General features: G+C 46.7%; 5 protein-coding genes and 1 long non-coding RNA gene across 6 annotated transcripts; 3 read left to right on the top strand and 3 right to left on the bottom strand.

The window, feature by feature from the left end:
- Positions 1-528: 528 nt before the first annotated feature.
- On the bottom strand, positions 529-2,433 carry LOC112348712 (pentatricopeptide repeat-containing protein At4g02750-like). Its single transcript, XM_024681755.1, has one exon. The coding sequence runs from the start codon at positions 2,431-2,433 to the stop codon at positions 529-531; it is 1,905 nt and encodes a 634-aa protein (XP_024537523.1).
- Positions 2,434-2,645: 212 nt separating this feature from the next.
- On the top strand, positions 2,646-4,268 carry LOC9638420 (HMG1/2-like protein). The gene is made up of 8 exons (XM_002976917.2): positions 2,646-2,989; positions 3,237-3,318; positions 3,382-3,510; positions 3,601-3,658; positions 3,724-3,768; positions 3,833-3,913; positions 3,966-4,028; positions 4,107-4,268. The coding sequence occupies exons 2-8, from the start codon at positions 3,251-3,253 to the stop codon at positions 4,131-4,133; spliced, it is 471 nt and encodes a 156-aa protein (XP_002976963.1). The 5' UTR covers positions 2,646-2,989; positions 3,237-3,250; the 3' UTR covers positions 4,134-4,268.
- Positions 4,269-7,200: 2,932 nt separating this feature from the next.
- On the top strand, positions 7,201-10,650 carry LOC9638419 (pentatricopeptide repeat-containing protein At3g24000, mitochondrial). Its single transcript, XM_002976916.2, has one exon. It carries the CDS (start codon positions 7,241-7,243, stop codon positions 10,583-10,585), a length of 3,345 nt encoding a protein of 1,114 aa, XP_002976962.2. The 5' UTR covers positions 7,201-7,240; the 3' UTR covers positions 10,586-10,650.
- Positions 10,651-10,943: 293 nt separating this feature from the next.
- Positions 10,944-13,232, bottom strand: LOC112348731 (pentatricopeptide repeat-containing protein At4g02750-like). The gene is made up of 2 exons (XM_024681803.1): positions 13,197-13,232; positions 10,944-13,132 (listed from the first exon to the last, which is right to left on the bottom strand). The coding sequence occupies exon 2, from the start codon at positions 12,996-12,998 to the stop codon at positions 10,974-10,976; it is 2,025 nt and encodes a 674-aa protein (XP_024537571.1). The 5' UTR covers positions 12,999-13,132; positions 13,197-13,232; the 3' UTR covers positions 10,944-10,973.
- Positions 13,233-13,426: 194 nt separating this feature from the next.
- LOC112348761 lies at positions 13,427-14,230 on the bottom strand. Its single transcript, XR_002993162.1, has 2 exons — positions 13,992-14,230; positions 13,427-13,931 (listed from the first exon to the last, which is right to left on the bottom strand). It is a non-coding gene; the product is annotated as an uncharacterized LOC112348761 (long non-coding RNA).
- A 716-nt stretch (positions 14,231-14,946) lies between these two features.
- LOC9638418 (probable glycosyltransferase At3g07620) lies at positions 14,947-16,590 on the top strand. The gene is made up of 2 exons (XM_002976915.2): positions 14,947-15,887; positions 15,954-16,590. The coding sequence occupies exons 1-2, from the start codon at positions 15,076-15,078 to the stop codon at positions 16,438-16,440; spliced, it is 1,299 nt and encodes a 432-aa protein (XP_002976961.2). The 5' UTR covers positions 14,947-15,075; the 3' UTR covers positions 16,441-16,590.
- The last annotated feature ends 2 nt before the right edge of the window (positions 16,591-16,592 follow it).

The raw sequence follows: 16,592 nt of genomic DNA, 5'->3' as shown, positions 1-16,592 counted from the left end.
TCACAAATCACTTGGGACTATTAACTTTGCCTACTCAACACTAATAACAATGAGAAATCATTGAGGCACAAGGAGCCCTAGATGCCTTGTAAGGGGATTTATTGAAACTCTCCGATTATCGCAACTCAGCTCAAGCCAATTCCAAAGCATAGAAATCTTTGGGATGAAAGTTATATCTATAATCAATAACACTTTGTTTACTGGGAGAAATCTTAATTCTAAAGTAACTTCAAACATCAATTTAATGTTTTAATTAGCATTTGGAAATCTGGTTACACAGGCTTAAGTGGGACATAACTCTCCCAAATTGCCCAATTACAGATCCCTCCAGGCAATTCCCTTGTACACAGTTGCAATTGTTAAATTGCAGCAGATTTTTGTGTGCGTGGCAAATTGTACCTTTCCATCGCAGATTTCCAAAATTTAGCAGCCTGCTGTGATTCACGTGGCATTTGGCCCAATTCGTGCTGTCCCCGCCCACAAGCGACCCGCGCACCCAAAATATTGAATCTAAAGCATACTATAAAATTATAAACTCTTACAGCCAGCGAATAGTGTTGTCCACGCGATTAAGCTTGGCTCAAAGGGCATCTTTTCGATCAAATCTCTAGCGTCTCTAAGCTTGCCTGCTCGTCCCAAGGTGTCAATCATGCAGCAGTAGTGCTCTCTAATGGGAGAAATGCCGTGATCATAGCTCATTGATAGAAGATTTGATGATCCAGCAGTCACGTCCCCATGGTGGCTACAAGCCGTGAGAACATTGATGAAACTCGTCTTGTCTATACGAGAACCATGGATTTTCATCAAGTGGAATTGCTCGAGAACGCTCTCTTGATTGCCATCAGATTGAAAGTATAGAACAGTTCTTGCGTTCCAAGAATCTAGATCTCTCTCGGGCATTGCGTTGGATGTTCTTATGGCATCTGAGAGATTCCCATTCATGGCATATCCTGCAACCATAGAATTCCAGGCCACTATATCTCTCTCGGGCATTTGGGTGAATACCAGCTTTGCCTCGTTAACGTAACCATGGAGGTTAAACGCTGCCACCATGGTTGTCCACGAGATTACATTCCATTCTTTCATGCTATCAAACGTAAACTTCACCTCTTCAAGGTTCCTGGCAATGTACCCCGAGAGAAGAGTGTTCCAACACACAAGGTTCTTCATCGGCATCTCGTCAAAGAACTTCCTTGCCTCGATCAAGAGGCCTCTCTCGACATGGGCTGCGATCAAAGTGTTCCAGCTGACAAGATCACACTTGGGCATTCGAGATAGCAGCTCCATGACTTGATCCAGATCGCCATTCGATCCACAGGCCTCAAGCATCGAGTTCCAAGACACGATGTCCCTCTGGATCATAGCGTCAAAGATCGCGCGAGCTTGGAGCAGATCCCCGGTCTGACCCAGTGCCGCGATCATCGCATTGCAACACACGATGTTTTTCACAGGCATTCCTTGGAACAAAACCTTGGCCTCCTCCAAATGCCCGCTCTCAACGTAAGCTTTGAGGATTCCTCCCAAAGTAACGATGTTCTGCTCGGGAATTCGATCGAACAGGCCTCTGGCGAGCTCCAGATTCCCGCTCGATGCGAAAGCTTCGATCATGTACGTGTAGGAGACGAGATCCCACTCCGGCATTTGATCAAACGTAGACTTTGCCGCGTCCAAATGCCCATTGAGGATGTAAGCCTGGAAGAGCGAAGTCCATGACACAATGTTCCTGGTGGGCATTTGAGAGAATGTTCTCACGGCATCTGAAATATTCCCCATCAGGCCAAACACGAGAATCATGGCTGTCCAGGAGACCACATTGCGTTCCGGCATAGAATCAAACACTGATTTTGCCTGATAAAGATGCCCTTCTTGGGCAAATGCTTGGAACATGGAGTTCCACGATGCCAAATCTCTGTGTGGCATTCGATCAAAAACAATCTTAGCAGATGTGAAATCGCTATTGTGCACAAACATTGCGATCATAGTGTTTGCTGTGATTAGATTCGTGTCTGGCATTTCAATGTATAGCCCATAAGCTTCGTCCAAATGCCCGCTTTGGGCAAATGCCGCAATCAAGCAATTCCACGAGACGAGATCTCTGCACGGCATCTCCTCAAACACCGCCTTTGCCTCCTGGAGAAACCCATTCCTCGCGTACGCCTGGATCATGAGATTCCACGAGAAAACATCCCGCCGCTCCATCCGATCAAACACCTCCCTAGCAGCGCCCACATCCCCACATCCCCCAAACATCTGGACGAGCAAATTCGCGAGATACCCATCGCTCCCAAGCCCGCTCTCCACAATCGCAGCGCAGATCCTCCGCGCCTCGCCCAAATCCCTCCTCGCAGCACAGCCCTTCGCGAGATCCGCGAAACTGGACACCGCCGCGGCAGCATCGATCTCCTCCCTGCTCGCGCCATGCCCAATTCTCATAAATGCTTGCGTCCGATCGATCGTCCGATCCATCGCAGCTCCATCTCTTTCAGCGCCAGCGGAGTGAGAGAGAGAAAGAGAGAGACGCTCGCTTTCCCGCCAAGCGGCTGGCCCAAGCGCCGTACACGCGTACGACCGAGGCGCCAGGAATATCCCCAGAGGATATACCCGTTGAATGAAACCCTGGCCGCCTTGTTCTTCCCTTCTGTGTGTTGTGTGTGAGGCTTTGTGAAGAGAGTTCTCTCTTGTGAGTATTTTGCCTTTGGCCAAGTTTAAGTGTTTTTTTGTCAAGTGTAATAGTAGCCTCCCCGAGGGAGGAGCGCGCCTGTGGAGCTCGAGAGGGCGAAGCTCCAGAGCTCCATTTGGGATCGAGAGGGCCGAGCTGAGCTCCTAGAGCTGCGAGGCTGCCGCTCCGGGCTTGTGCTCCGGATTGCCAACTTTGAGTCGGGTCGAGTGTTGGATCCTCGCGGTGCCGCTGCGACTAGGTTTTGTGGCTCTGTGTCGGTGGATTGGAGCAGCGGCTGAGCTTTCCAGGCCTCGAGCTCGCGACTACAAGGTGAGTTTGTGGAGAAGTAGAGGGAAAGAGTGAGAGATTGTAGAGAAAGAGAAAGAAAAAGCTGTGAAGTTCTGGGTTTCTAGTTCTAGTCATAAGAGTGGTGTGCTAGGATTCAGTGCCATGCTGCATTTTTCATTCAGTGGCTGTGGTGGAAAGTCTCAAATCTGGAAGTTGTTTTAGAAAAATTGTTTTTTTTTTTTTTTCTCTCTTTGTTCTTCTGGCTTTAAGTTTTGTTTAACTTTGACAGGTTAGCAGAAGAAGATGAAGGACACCAAGTCGAAGAAGGCCGCGGCAGCCGATGCCAAGGCCCAGAAGAAGGCTGAGAAAGAGTGAGTTTTTGGGTCAAAAGCTTGGATCTCTAAAAACATTGACGTTTTTCTATGTCTTAACAGGAAGGCTATAGAGAAGAAGCTTGCCGCAAAGAAGGACAAGGAAATGAAGAAGCAGAAGAAGGACAAGAAGAAGAACGCGGCTGATCCCAATCAGCCAAAGCGGCCAGCCACGGCCTTCTTCGTCTTCCTGTGAGATTTTTTATCTTCCAAGTTTTTCTCTCTGTTTTTCTTGTTTCCATGGTTTGCTCAAGATGGTTGTTCTAATGGCACGGCTTTCAGGGAGGAGTATCGCAAGACTTTCAAAGACAAGCATCCCAACATCAAAGGAGTTGCAGCTGTAAGAAGATCTCTTGAACACTGAAATTGTTCTAATGGTTTCTTCTCTTGTTTTTTTTCTCTCAGGTTGGCAAGGCCGGAGGTGATGCATGGAAACGGCTCACTGAAGAGGTACACAGAAAAAGAAAAAAAATAAAAAAATTGGTTCTTTTATGATCGACTACGGTTTTAACAGGAGAAAAAACCTTACCACGACAAAGCTGCGCAGAAGAAAGCCGACTATGAGAAAACACTGACCGAGTACAAGAAAAAACAGGTTTTTGTTTTCTCCTTTTTTGCTTTGGGGCTGACGATCTTGGCTTAAGCAGGAAGAAGATGCCAAGAACGAGAAAGAAAACGGCAAGGACGACGATGAGGAGATGCAGAGTGAAGTAAGTTCTTTTGCAAATTCCCTTGTTTTTTTTTTTTTTGGAGCTGGTCTGAGTGGACTGGTTTGGCTAAATTTCCAGGAGGAAGAGGAGGAAGACGATGAGTAAAGGAAGAAAGAACTGTGTGCGTTCTAACTATGACCCATTTCTCTTTTATTTGTATTGTGTACATTTCCAAGCATTAAAGTGGGTTTGTATTAAGTATTTTATGCTATAAAAATATAAACGACTAGGCTTTAAGCCCTTTAAGAAAAGAAAAAGTAGCCTAGGGATTCGAACCCTTGACCTTTTCGGCCTTGGCCGAGATTGAGCGGCAGCTTTTCGTCGTTTGATGCTCATAATACCGGGCATCTTTCGGAAAGCGAAGCCGCAATACAAGGGGAAAACCTCCATCTTCCTGCCCAGCTTGTGCTTGAGAGCAACCTCTTTGAAATTGGCATGCATGACGAGCTCCAGACCATACTCCCTGGTAAGCTTTCTGGGGAGAATACTTGCGCACTCCGAGTCCCTCCTCTGCCGCAAGCCAGATCCAAGAGACATTTGAAGCTTTGTAGCCGCCATCGCCAGCAAAAAACTCGGAGAAGAGACGCTGTTTTACCAAAGGCGACTCTTTCTTTTGTTTCCCTTGCAATTCATGTGTAACCTTTATACTTACCCTTTTTTTTGTGAGATCACCAAATAGAAACCATGTTTATAAACCGAGATAAAAGTGTTGGCATTTACGACCATGCCTTGAGCTAGAGGAGAACAGGTATTTTTTGCAAAAGAGTGAATCTAAGTAAAGCTCATAATGCTACACAACGCTTTTTGCTAAGAACATCTGCCACCCAACGAGGCTCTGAAAACTGTAAGGTAAAAAGGAAGAAGCATTCTCCTCCAATCCAACGGAGACTCCAACGATCATGAGATCCAGCTGCCTGTTGCTGTAGCAAGTTCTAGAGATTCATGCGCCCCTGCTACATTGTGTGGCCTTCTCTCCTTTTGTTTGTCCTGCCTCTAGATCCACTTAGTTTCTCACTCGCTGCACTGAGAAAATGCTTATAAGTGGTACTTTAGACATTGGTGCTCTTTAAATATCAATACTAAAAGTTGTTATTGGTTTGGCATATTGGTTATTCTAAGAATAATCAAGGATTTAAAAATCATCAGCATTGGACGGGTGGCTCAGCTATAGACCACCATATCTACAACAAGTGCAAGCACAATCTCCACCTGATGGTATGCTGCAGAATATTTAATTTAAATTCTGAACTTTTGTGTTTATATTTTTCTTTTATATTTAATTCTATTTTAGTATAACTTAGCATACCCTAAAATATGCTTGAATATTTTGTGATATTTGTTATTCATTTAGATTAATCTTGTATTTATAATTTATAAACATTCCAAAACACTTCCTAGTATATTCTAGTTTATTTACTATCCATATTATAAACATAATTATTGATAAATTTGATCAATAAATAATAGTAAACAAGACTACTATTAAGGAAACCAAATGTTGCTGCATGCAATGTGCAGCAAATTATGTTCCACATGGCATTTGGATTATTTAAGATATAAAATATTTTAATACTATAAATTACATAATGTTCTAAAGCTTAAAAATTATATAAAATTATATAATTAATACTTATAACATATAATTTATCCAATTAAAAAGAAAGATGGTATTTAATAATCTAACAGACTATATGTGCAAGATTTATTAGAATAGTGAGTGGTTATTGTGCTATTGAATTTATGGGGAAAAATCTTTTGACACAAATTGCTGCAAATTCAAAATGCTAGGATAACCTATATGATTTTACAATTGATCTCACTACTTTAATAAGTAATGTGTTTTTCAAATTTTTAAAAGCTACTGAATTTTTAATATCACCAAATCATAAAGGTTATTTTATTTATATTTAGATTGCATTCTTGTTTTATATATAAGAAATGTTATAAATGGTATAAAGGATCTAAGAACTGTGAATGTAAAGTAAAATTATTGTATTATATTCTGAAAATTCAATTGTGGTTTGGTCTCCTAATATACATTGTTATAAGAAGAGAAATTTTCTTATATTAAAAAAAAAATTCTCTTCAAAGTTACTGTAATTTACTTATATATGAATCCCATCAAAGCACATCCAAGAGTCTCGGTTGGTCTTGGCTTCGATTTTCTTTCCAGCTATGAGAGCCACCACGAAAGTCACGTCGTCAGCGCTGGTTTTCATCTCAGCGTAGATAAAATTTGAAAGCAAGCTCACTCTTGGCATAGCGCAGTCCAGCACACCTCAGTTCGTTAATTACCCCAATTGTCGAGAGATCTTCGAGCCCAAGACTACTGAACCTGTGCTGATGTGATCGGGACTGGCAACTCGACAGCGAAGAGCTCGACGGCCTGGGTTCACGACCACCTTTCTTGGAGTTTTGCAGTCAAGACGAGCCCAAGCTTCGTCCTAGATCTGCTGGAGAACCTCCATGGAAAGCTCGCATAGTGGATGGATCTTTCTTTCTCCAGCAAAAGCTTAAATCTGCCTCTTCGCTTGTGGTGCTTCGATCTGCGAGGCAAGGAGATCAAATCTGCCTTCCACTAAGTAAAAGCGCGTGGGAGCAAGCGGTGTTGGTGATCATTGTATGATTTCAACGCCACTACCTTAAAGTGCCGTGAACCGGAGCAGTCAAAGACCCCAGGGGCGATACTTATGTTTATGGTGTCTTTTGTGGCATTAATAAGGGATGCACATAACTGAAGAGCGCGATCAGATATAAAATATTCTCGAGATTATTATTAATGCAAATTATCAACATGTATATTTTAAAAATATCTAAAGATAAAAAAACAATTGCAATAAATCATATGACATATTTAAATGAACAAACAAACCATTGAACTAATCATTGCTACAACTGAATGAGATTATTCAAAACTAGGTGGGTGGCATTATAATAACGTTTGGTGTTCATCTGTTTATTTATCACATATGTCATGTATATATGTGAACTTTTATCAAAGATGATAAAATGGTTTTATTATATATCTACAGTAAATAAATTTTTGCTGCATATGGTTCATCTTGGAGGTCAAAGCTTATCAGATTAAAGGTTCTTTTAGATTGAAGCTCGTTAATAAAATCCACGCAGCGGATACTCTTGCCACCAGACACAACAACTGTAGTGAATGCTCGCTTTTCTCTTGCAATCAATCAACTTTGATACAATGGCACATGAATGAATCCAAAATGATGAAGCGTGGATCGATCATCCGGCAGCTCTGCTCTCTCTCTGGAGCAGTGCGCGTAGATCGCGCTGCCGATCTGCAAGAATACACCGCGCTTCTCCAATCCTGCGTTGATTCCAACGATCTCGCCAAAGGCAAACACGCCCACGAACTGATCGCCAATGCCGGGCTCGAGCAGCACCTCTTTCTGGGGAACTGTCTCATAAACATGTACGTCCGGTGTGGCAGCCTTGAAGAAGCCCACGCGATCTTCTCGAAAATGGAGGAAAGAAACGTTGTCTCCTGGACCGCTTTAATCTCCGCAAATGCCCAGTGTGGAGCTTTTGCGCGGGCATTTGCGCTCTTCCGGACAATGCTGCTCGAATCCAGCGCCGCGCCCAACAGCTACACGCTCGTAGCGATGCTCAACGCATGCGCGAATTCGCGAGACCTAGCAATTGGGCGATCGATCCACGCCATGATATGGGAGCTCGGGCTAGAACGAGCATCCACAACCGCGACTCTTGTGGGCAATGCGATGATCAACATGTATGCCAAATGCGGGAGTCTGGAGGACGCCATCGCGGTCTTCCTGGCGATACCGGAGAAGGACGTTGTATCGTGGACCGCCATGGCCGGAGCTTACGCCCAGGAGAGAAGATTCTACCCAGACGCCCTAAGGATATTCCGGGAAATGCTTCTTCAACCTCTCGCCCCCAATGTGATCACCTTTATCACAGCGCTTGGCGCGTGTACCAGCTTGCGAGATGGCACGTGGCTCCACTCTCTCTTACACGAGGCCTCTCTGGGGTTCGATCCTCTGGCCAGCAATGCGCTTATTAATATGTACGGCAAGTGTGGGGACTGGGAGGGAGCGTACAGCGTTTTTAAAGCCATGGCTTCCCGCCAGGAGCTCGACCTAGTTTCTTGGAACGCGATGATCTCCGCGAGCGTCGAGGCGGGGCGGCATGGTGACGCCATGGCGATCTTCCGGCGCTTGCGTCTCGAAGGTATGCGCCCCAATTCCGTGACGCTGATCACGATTCTCAATGCTCTTGCGGCTTCTGGCGTGGATTTTGGCGCTGCCAGGGGATTCCATGGCCGGATCTGGGAGAGCGGCTACTTGCGGGATGTCGTCATCGGCAACGCGATCATCAGCATGTATGCGAAATGCGGGTTCTTTTCCGCGGCCTGGGCTGTTTTTCGGCGGATCCGGTGGAAATGTGACGTGATTTCGTGGAATACGATGCTTGGAGCGAGCGAAGATCGCAAGAGCTTCGGCAAAGTCGTGAATACTTTCCATCACATGCTCTTGGCGGGGATAGACCCGAACAAGGTGAGCTTCATTGCAATTCTCAATGCCTGTTCTAATAGCGAAGCTTTGGACTTTGGCAGGAAGATCCATTCCTTGATCCTGACTAGACGACGGGACTACGTAGAGAGTTCTGTGGCGACCATGCTCGTCTCCATGTATGGGAAGTGTGGGAGTATTTCAGAGGCGGAGCTAGTTTTCAAGGAGATGCCACTGCCTTCCCGGAGCTTGGTTACTTGGAACGTAATGCTCGGGGCATATGCACAGAACGATCGATCGAAAGAAGCTTTCGGAGCGCTCATGGAGATGCTGCAAGGTGGTGTTCTTCCGGATGCTCTCAGCTTCACCAGCGTGCTCAGTTCGTGCTACTGCTCACAAGAGGCTCAAGTTCTACGAATGTGTATCTTGGAAAGTGGCTATCGATCGGCCTGCCTGGAAACCGCACTTATCAGCATGCATGGCAGGTGTCGAGAGCTAGAGCAAGCTCGAAGTGTGTTCAACGAGATGGACCACGGGGATGTGGTCTCGTGGACAGCCATGGTTTCAGCGACGGCAGAAAACAGGGACTTCAAAGAGGTTCACAATCTTTTCAGGAGGATGCAGCTGGAAGGAGTTATTCCGGATAAGTTCACGCTGGCTACGACTCTGGACACTTGCCTGGCCTCCACGACTCTGGGACTAGGGAAAGTCATCCATGCGTGCGTCACTGAGATCGGATTAGAAGCGGACATCGCTGTGGAGAATGCACTGCTCAACATGTACTCCAACTGTGGTGACTGGAGGGAGGCCTTGAGCTTCTTTGAGACGATGAAGGCTCGAGATCTCGTCTCGTGGAACATTATGAGCGCAGCCTATGCTCAAGCTGGCTTGGCTAAGGAGGCTGTTCTTCTCTTCCGTCAGATGCAACTAGAAGGTGTGAAGCCAGATAAGCTTACTTTCTCTACAACGCTCAACGTATCTGGGGGCTCAGCACTGGTTTCCGATGGCAAGCTCTTCCACGCCTTAGCAGCTGAGAGTGGCCTTGATTCAGACGTCTCGGTGGCCACGGGACTGGTTAAGCTCTATGCCAAGTGTGGCAAGCTAGACGAGGCCATGTCCTTGTTTCGAGGAGCTTGCGATTGGACCGTCGTGCTTCTCAACGCCATTATAGGAGCACTGGCTCAGCATGGATTCAGCGAAGAGGCCGTCAAGATGTTCTGGAAAATGCAGCAGGAAGGCGTGAGACCCGACGTCGCGACGCTCGTCAGTATCATTTCTGCATGCGGCCATGCTGGAATGGTTGAGGAAGGGTGCAGCTCCTTCCTTACTATGAAGGAGTACTTCGGAATATCTCCTACTTTGGAGCACTACGCCTGTTTCGTGGATCTCCTTGGACGAGCAGGACAGCTCGAGCATGCCGAGCAGATCATCCGCAAGATGCCGTTCGAAGACAACACTCTGGTCTGGACGAGCTTGCTCGGGACTTGCAAGCTTCAGGGAGATGCCGAACTTGGTGAGAGATGTGCTCAGAGGATTCTAGAGCTGGATCCACACAACTCGGCAGCTCACGTCGTTCTCTCCAACATTTACTGCGCTACTGGAAAATGGAAGGATGCAGATGTCGATAGAAAGAAGATGCTCGACGAGAATGTGAAGAACGCCCCTGGAATGAGCTGGTTCGAGATTGGAAAGCAGGTTCACGAATTTGTCGCTGGTGACAGATCACACCCAAAGACAGACGAGATTTATGTCGTGCTCGACAAGCTTGAGCTGCTGATGCGAAGAGCTGGATACGAGGCGGACAAGGGACTTGACGTTGAAGACGAGCTTAAGGAGAAGGCGCTCGGCTATCATAGTGAAAGGATAGCCATTGCTTTTGGATTGATAGCAACTCCTCCCGAGACAACTCTCAAGATCGTGAAGAACCTTCGTGTCTGCGGCGACTGTCATACTGCTACCAAGTACATCTCTATGGTTATGGGAAGGGAGATCATCGTGAGGGACAGCCTCAGGTTTCATCACTTCAGTAATGGTACGTGCTCATGCAAGGACTGCTGGTAGAAGACACAGAGAATGGAGTCATTCCGTGGTGCACGTCTTGGAAAGACTTGCAAGAAATCGTCAGCTTCAGGTAAAGCACAGTCGATGCGAACTTCTCTTGACTAACCAAATTTTTTTTTATAGAGGTTTTGGATTCTTCTACCTCGTCGCTGAGAAAAGCGAATCACGGGCTTGGGAAAAAAACTCGATTGCCTCTGGTAAAGTACAGGATTTTTCTAACTTTTTTATACTGATGGCTCTCGGTGTAGGAGAGCAACATGTAAAAGATTGAATTTTCCGGGTTCCTTTGCTGCTCGAGTTGCCAATCGTGCTTGCAATAAGCACACAGCCGCGGCAGAGGTAGAAGAATGAATGCTTGCGATACAAATCTCGGCATCCTTTGGTAAATTCAAGCTTCGCACGTCTCTTCCTGACTAGAACTTCTCCTTTTCTGTTTGATGGTTCTCAGAGTGTTGGAGAGCAGCACGTAGAACACTGAATTCTCTGGATTCCTCTCGGCTGCAAGCTGAGCTGCTCGAGCGGCCCGATCGGCATCGTTGTGCTCCTTGCAAGACGCAACCAGTGCACCCCACGCCACCGAGTCCGGCAAAAACGGCATAGTGTGGACGAGCTCCTCGGCGTCTCGCAGCTGTCCACACCGCCCAAGAACATCCACCATGCAGCAGTAGTTATCGTGCGAGGGGACCAGGCCGTGATCGTCAGTGATGGACACGAAGTAGCGCCAGGCATCCTTGAGCTCACCAATGTGGCTGCTCGCCGAGAGGATGTTGTTGAAGATGGTGGCGTCGGGGATCATCCCCTCGATCAGCAAGCACCAGAATAGATGGAGCGCCTCCACGGCGTGGCCATTGTGCGCGTAAGTCGCGATTTGAGCGCTCCAAGTCACAGCATCTCTGCTGGGAGCAAAGCCGAAGAACTTCTCCACGTCGGAGTATCGCCCATTCTGCGCAAACGCTGCGATCATCGCGTTCCAGGCGACGGTATCTTGCTCGGGCATGCCGTGGAACATCAACTTCGCCGCTACCAAATCCCCTTCTTGGGCAAATGCTGCAAACATTGCGGTCCACGCGACAGTATCATGCTCGGGCATCCGGTCAAACATTGACTTTGCCTGATCAACGTAGGTCGCTTGTGCGTATGCCTCGATCAGCGAGCTCCAGCTCACAATATCTTTGCTAGGCATATTGTCGAATATGCAACGAGCATCTTCAAGATGCCCTTCCAGGGCATTTGCTACGATCATAACATTTCGTGTGATTCTGTTGTGAGCTGGCATTCTGTGGTAGAGCCACGTGGCGGTGGTGATATCTTCGTGCTGGACGTACGCCTGGATGAGAATATTCCACACCACCACATTGCGCTCAGGAATCCTGTCAAAGAGATTCCTAGCGTCTTCTAGATGCCCATTCTCGGCAAGGCATTGCAGCATAATGCTCCACGTCACGGCGTCCCACCTCGGCATCTGGTCGAACAGCTTCTTGGCTCTTGCCACGTGTCCCTTCTGTGTGAAGCCCACCAGCATGGCGTTCCACGTCACAATGTCCCGCTCTGGCATTTGCTGGAACAGCGCTTCCGCGTCTTCCACGTGGCCATGGAGAGCGTACCCTTGTACCATCGACGTCCACGTCACTACATTCTTCTCAGGCATGGCATCAAAGATGCCCTTGGCACTTCCAAGATGCCCAGACTGGGAATATGCTGCAAGCATTGTCGTCCAGGATACCACATTCCTCTCTGGCATGGATTCAAACAGCTTTTTGGCATCATCCATTTGGCTGTTATAGACAAAGGCCTTGAGCATAGCAGTCCAGGACACAATGTCACGCTGGGCCATGGAATAAAAAAGAATCCTTGCCTGTTTGAGATTCCCAACCTCAGCATATGCCACAACCATGGCTGTGATAGCGAGAATGTTAGGTTCTGGCATGCTCTCCAGAACACTCCTTGCCTCGTCAAGTTGCCCATTTCGGGCATATACTGTCACCATTGTGTTCCAAGATGCCGCTGTTCTGTCCTTCATGCTGTTGAATACTTCTCTGGAGTTTTCAAAATCTCCTCTTTGTGCATAAGCAGAGATGAGAGCGTTCTGTGCTATAGGATTTTTCTCAGGCATCGAATTAAGCATCTGTTGGGCTTTCTCCAGATGCCCATTCTCGGCATAAGCTTGAATCATGAGATTCCAGGTAAATACATTTGGTGTGACCATGTTGTCAAACACTTTCTTTGCATATTCCAGACCTCCACATCTACCATATGCAGAAAGCAGCAGGTTGAGGAGAAATTTGTTCTTGGCATGTTGGCTTTCTAGAAGATTCTTGTGCAATTGCTGAGCTTTGGGTAAATCTTTACACGACCGAATTGCAAGTGCAAAGGCATTAATTGGATCAGAATTTGTTAGTGCAACAGAGTGCATAGAATAGAATGATATGTATTTTACTTTTAATTTATAAAAGTTGGATGACAGTAGGATTACAAAATCATAGCATTTTATGGTAGCCTTTGGCTTGTTTTTTGTAGGTCTTATTTTGTAATTTGTTCCTTTGTTGTCTACAAAATAATAAGATTAATCATTACACCACTTAGTGGTTAAGAACAAGAAGAGAAAACATACCTAGTGTAGCAAACTAGAAGCTTCACACCATACTTCAAACTCCCTTATCCATGCCTTTGTGTGGACTCTTTCTTATATAGTTATTTAGAAATGTTTAAATTATAGATATAAACTTTACATATAATTTTATAGAGGTATGGCTTCAAATTTTTCCCGCCACAATGGGTATGGGCTCTCTCTGGAGAAGAAGAGCTTGTGAGCTATTAACAATATGCAGTTGGTCTAGCTCATCTTGATACCAAAGGATTGCTGGAATGTCTTACTGTAGTTCCAAGGATCAACTTGGAATGCCAAGAAAAAGGCCTCCCGTTAAACACCATCCTGTTTCAGTCTCTCTCCACCTAGCTGGCAATGATGTGGCACGATTACATGGCATTTCTCTCTTTCCACTCCCGTCTGCATCTATCCGCCCGACGACTGTGGTCTTTCTCCGCTTTTGACCGGAGGCGCTTCTTTAACGTCTGGAGTTTGGAAACATTTTTTTTCCATTGTGCGTCCTTCATGGAGAAAGAAAAGAACTTGAACAGTGAGACAATGGCATGTCTATCTCCACCACATTCGATTCCTCTCCATCCTTGTTCAACTTGAGAGAGGAGACTACATACCGGTCGAATAAAGAGCCTTGGAACAATTCCGGATACTTGAGTGATGATAAAGCTGAGCAAGGATCATTGCCCATCCACCTGCGAAGTTCCAATGGATCCCCAAGAGCATGCTTGAAAGTTTGCAAGGCATCTGTTGGAAAAATAAGACTAAGGATGATCCAAGAGGAGAAGACACTGTAGCAATAGTTACAAGTTCCACTGTGCAAAGATGAAGAGCATGCCCATATTCCATAAAGCCAGAGCTAATAGTACCACTAAGCTCCACAAATTCATAGAAACCTCCATATGATCATTGTTGCTGCCCCTTGAGAGCAAAAAAAAAGAGCGCTTTCAATCTAGCTGCTGCTGCTTGGGTCGACCAGCATTTCCATTCCAAAGAAGAACCTAAAACCCCCTAGAGAAGAGGGTAGAGCAATCTAGAGGAGTAAAGTAAAAGGAGAGATACTTACACACTGGTTGGCATTGGACGCAAAGTAAAAAAACCCCCTTTTCTCTCATCTCTGTTCTGTGAAAGAGACTTTGGTCCAAGTTAAAGTGATTGGAAGTAATGTTATGTGCCAGCACCAGAGAGAGAGAGTCGGACGGGAGTGGAAAGAGAGAAATGCCATGTAATCGTGCCACATCATTGCCAGCTAGGTGGAGAGAGACTGAAACAGGATGGTGTTTAACGGGAGGCAAGAAAAAGAATCAGTCATAAATGGTTCGGGCGTTTGTTGTGAAAGTACAGTCTCATTATCATCTCCAAAAGTTTCTCTCTTCGGATGCAACACATTAGTACATTCAGAAGAGCTTAAGGATTCTTCAGACTATTGGCAAGGCACCTTTTATACTCTATTTCTCCTGAATTTCAACCATCTGTCATTTTTCATTATTTCAGTAGCTCCTTTGAAAATTCCAGTGCCGCCATAAACTGTCTCGGATCCAATTCCAGTGTCAACCTGGAACTCGATGATCCTACTCTACGCATTGGCAAACTCCACGTCAGCAGTCTGAAAAAACTTCTTGTTTCCAAGTTCGTGAACATTCCCATGTACAAGCTTGCGACAGAGCCATAACTATACTATGGCTCCGACACGTGGCAGAGATTTAATGCGGTCTAACTTCCACCGTTGGATCTAGGGCTCTTGTTGCGCCAAAAGCTAGATTCAAGGATCAAGCACGATCGCTATGCCCCCTAGAAGCCGCGATGCCATTGACGAGGCTGGATCGCGATCGATCTCCCGGCTGGATGGAGCGGCATTGCAACAGACCCACAGAGAGAAAATGCATAGCAAATGCTGGAGCTTTCTCCGTGGTCTAGGGTTCTTGGGTTCCATTCCGAGGTAAGCGACCATTCCCAAGCTCCAATGTGGAAGTGGAAGCAACTGGGCATCGTGCTCCTCGTTACGGCCATGGCACTGGTGGCCGTAAATCACGGCTTAAACACTCGACTCCAGCAACAGGGGTGCTTTGGAGAGATTTTCAGCCGTGATGGACAGCGACACTTCTCTTCTAGAACTTCCCGACCGCAGCGTCAAGATCATAGCTCCAAAGTCTATCACAACTGGGAGCTCTTCTCCCTGGACTACGAAGAGATGGTGAAGAGCTTCAAGGTGTATGTGTATCCATTCGGCAATTCAGATTACTCCCAGGTTTTTCTCCCTCATCCGGACCCGTATGATCGCAAGCTCGGGAACTTCTTCAGCGAGCATATGTTCAAGATCAACTTGCTCAACAGCACTTTCGCGACGCGGGATCCTGGCGAGGCACACTTGTTCTTCATGCCGTTTTCGATCAACGCAATGAGAAACCATCCCCGGATTCGCTCCGAGGCCATGATCTCGAGCTTCGTGGAGAGTTACGTCGAGGAGATCAGCCAGAGGTACAAGTTTTGGAACCGAACCGAAGGTGTGGATCACTTTTACGTGGGGTGTCACTCGGTTGGCCGGAACGCAGCGTCCAACTCCCGGGCTTTGCAGCAAAATGCCATCCAAGTCACTTGCTCGGCGAACTATTACCAGAAGCTCTACGTTCCTCACAAAGACGTCGCTCTTCCTCAAGTCTGGCCTCGACCACTTGACACTTTCATCGTTCCACCTGAAAAAAGGTGGTTTTTTTTTGCGTTCTATCAGATTTTCTTGACTTTCTCTTTGCGTGAACTTCTTGTTTCCAGGACGAAGCTGGCTTTCTTCTCCGGACGAGCTCAAAACTCCCACTTGAGAGAGACGCTTCTAAAGCTCTGGTCCAACGATTCCGACATGGACATCTTTGCGGGAACCATGCAAGGCTCGTACGAGGACGCGTTATCGCGGAGCAAGTTTTGTCTGCACGTCAAAGGCTACGAGGTGAACACCGCCAGGATCTCCGACGCTCTCCATTTCGGCTGCGTCCCCGTTATCATTTCCAACCAGTACGATCTGCCGCTGTCCAACGTTCTCAATTGGAGGAGCTTCTCGATCGTCCTGAGCTACACGCAGATCCCAGCTTTGAAGGCGAAGCTCCAGAGCGTCACGCATGACGAGTATGCGCGGCTTTGGTCGAATGGCCGACGAGTTAAGAGACACTTTGGCTGGCATCACTCTCCACGGGAATACGACTCGTTCCAGATGACCATGTACGAGCTTTGGTCGAAGCGCCACTTTGTCCGGGCCCCGCTTTAGAGCTCTTCGGATGGTGGAAGCGAAAATGAAGAAAGAGAAGGCGTTAAGGAGGACAACTTCTCAGGCAATGGTGCAAATGACCAGGAGAAGAGAAAACACCAGCACCAGCCCGCTGTGCATGAGCCAACAAAAGTTCCTGGGCTGGGTTTAGT

This window comes from Selaginella moellendorffii, unplaced genomic scaffold (genome assembly GCF_000143415.4).
Source record: "Selaginella moellendorffii unplaced genomic scaffold, v1.0 SELMOscaffold_32, whole genome shotgun sequence".
NCBI lineage: Eukaryota > Viridiplantae > Streptophyta > Lycopodiopsida > Selaginellales > Selaginellaceae > Selaginella > Selaginella moellendorffii.
This window is presented reverse-complemented; position numbering and strand designations above follow the sequence as displayed.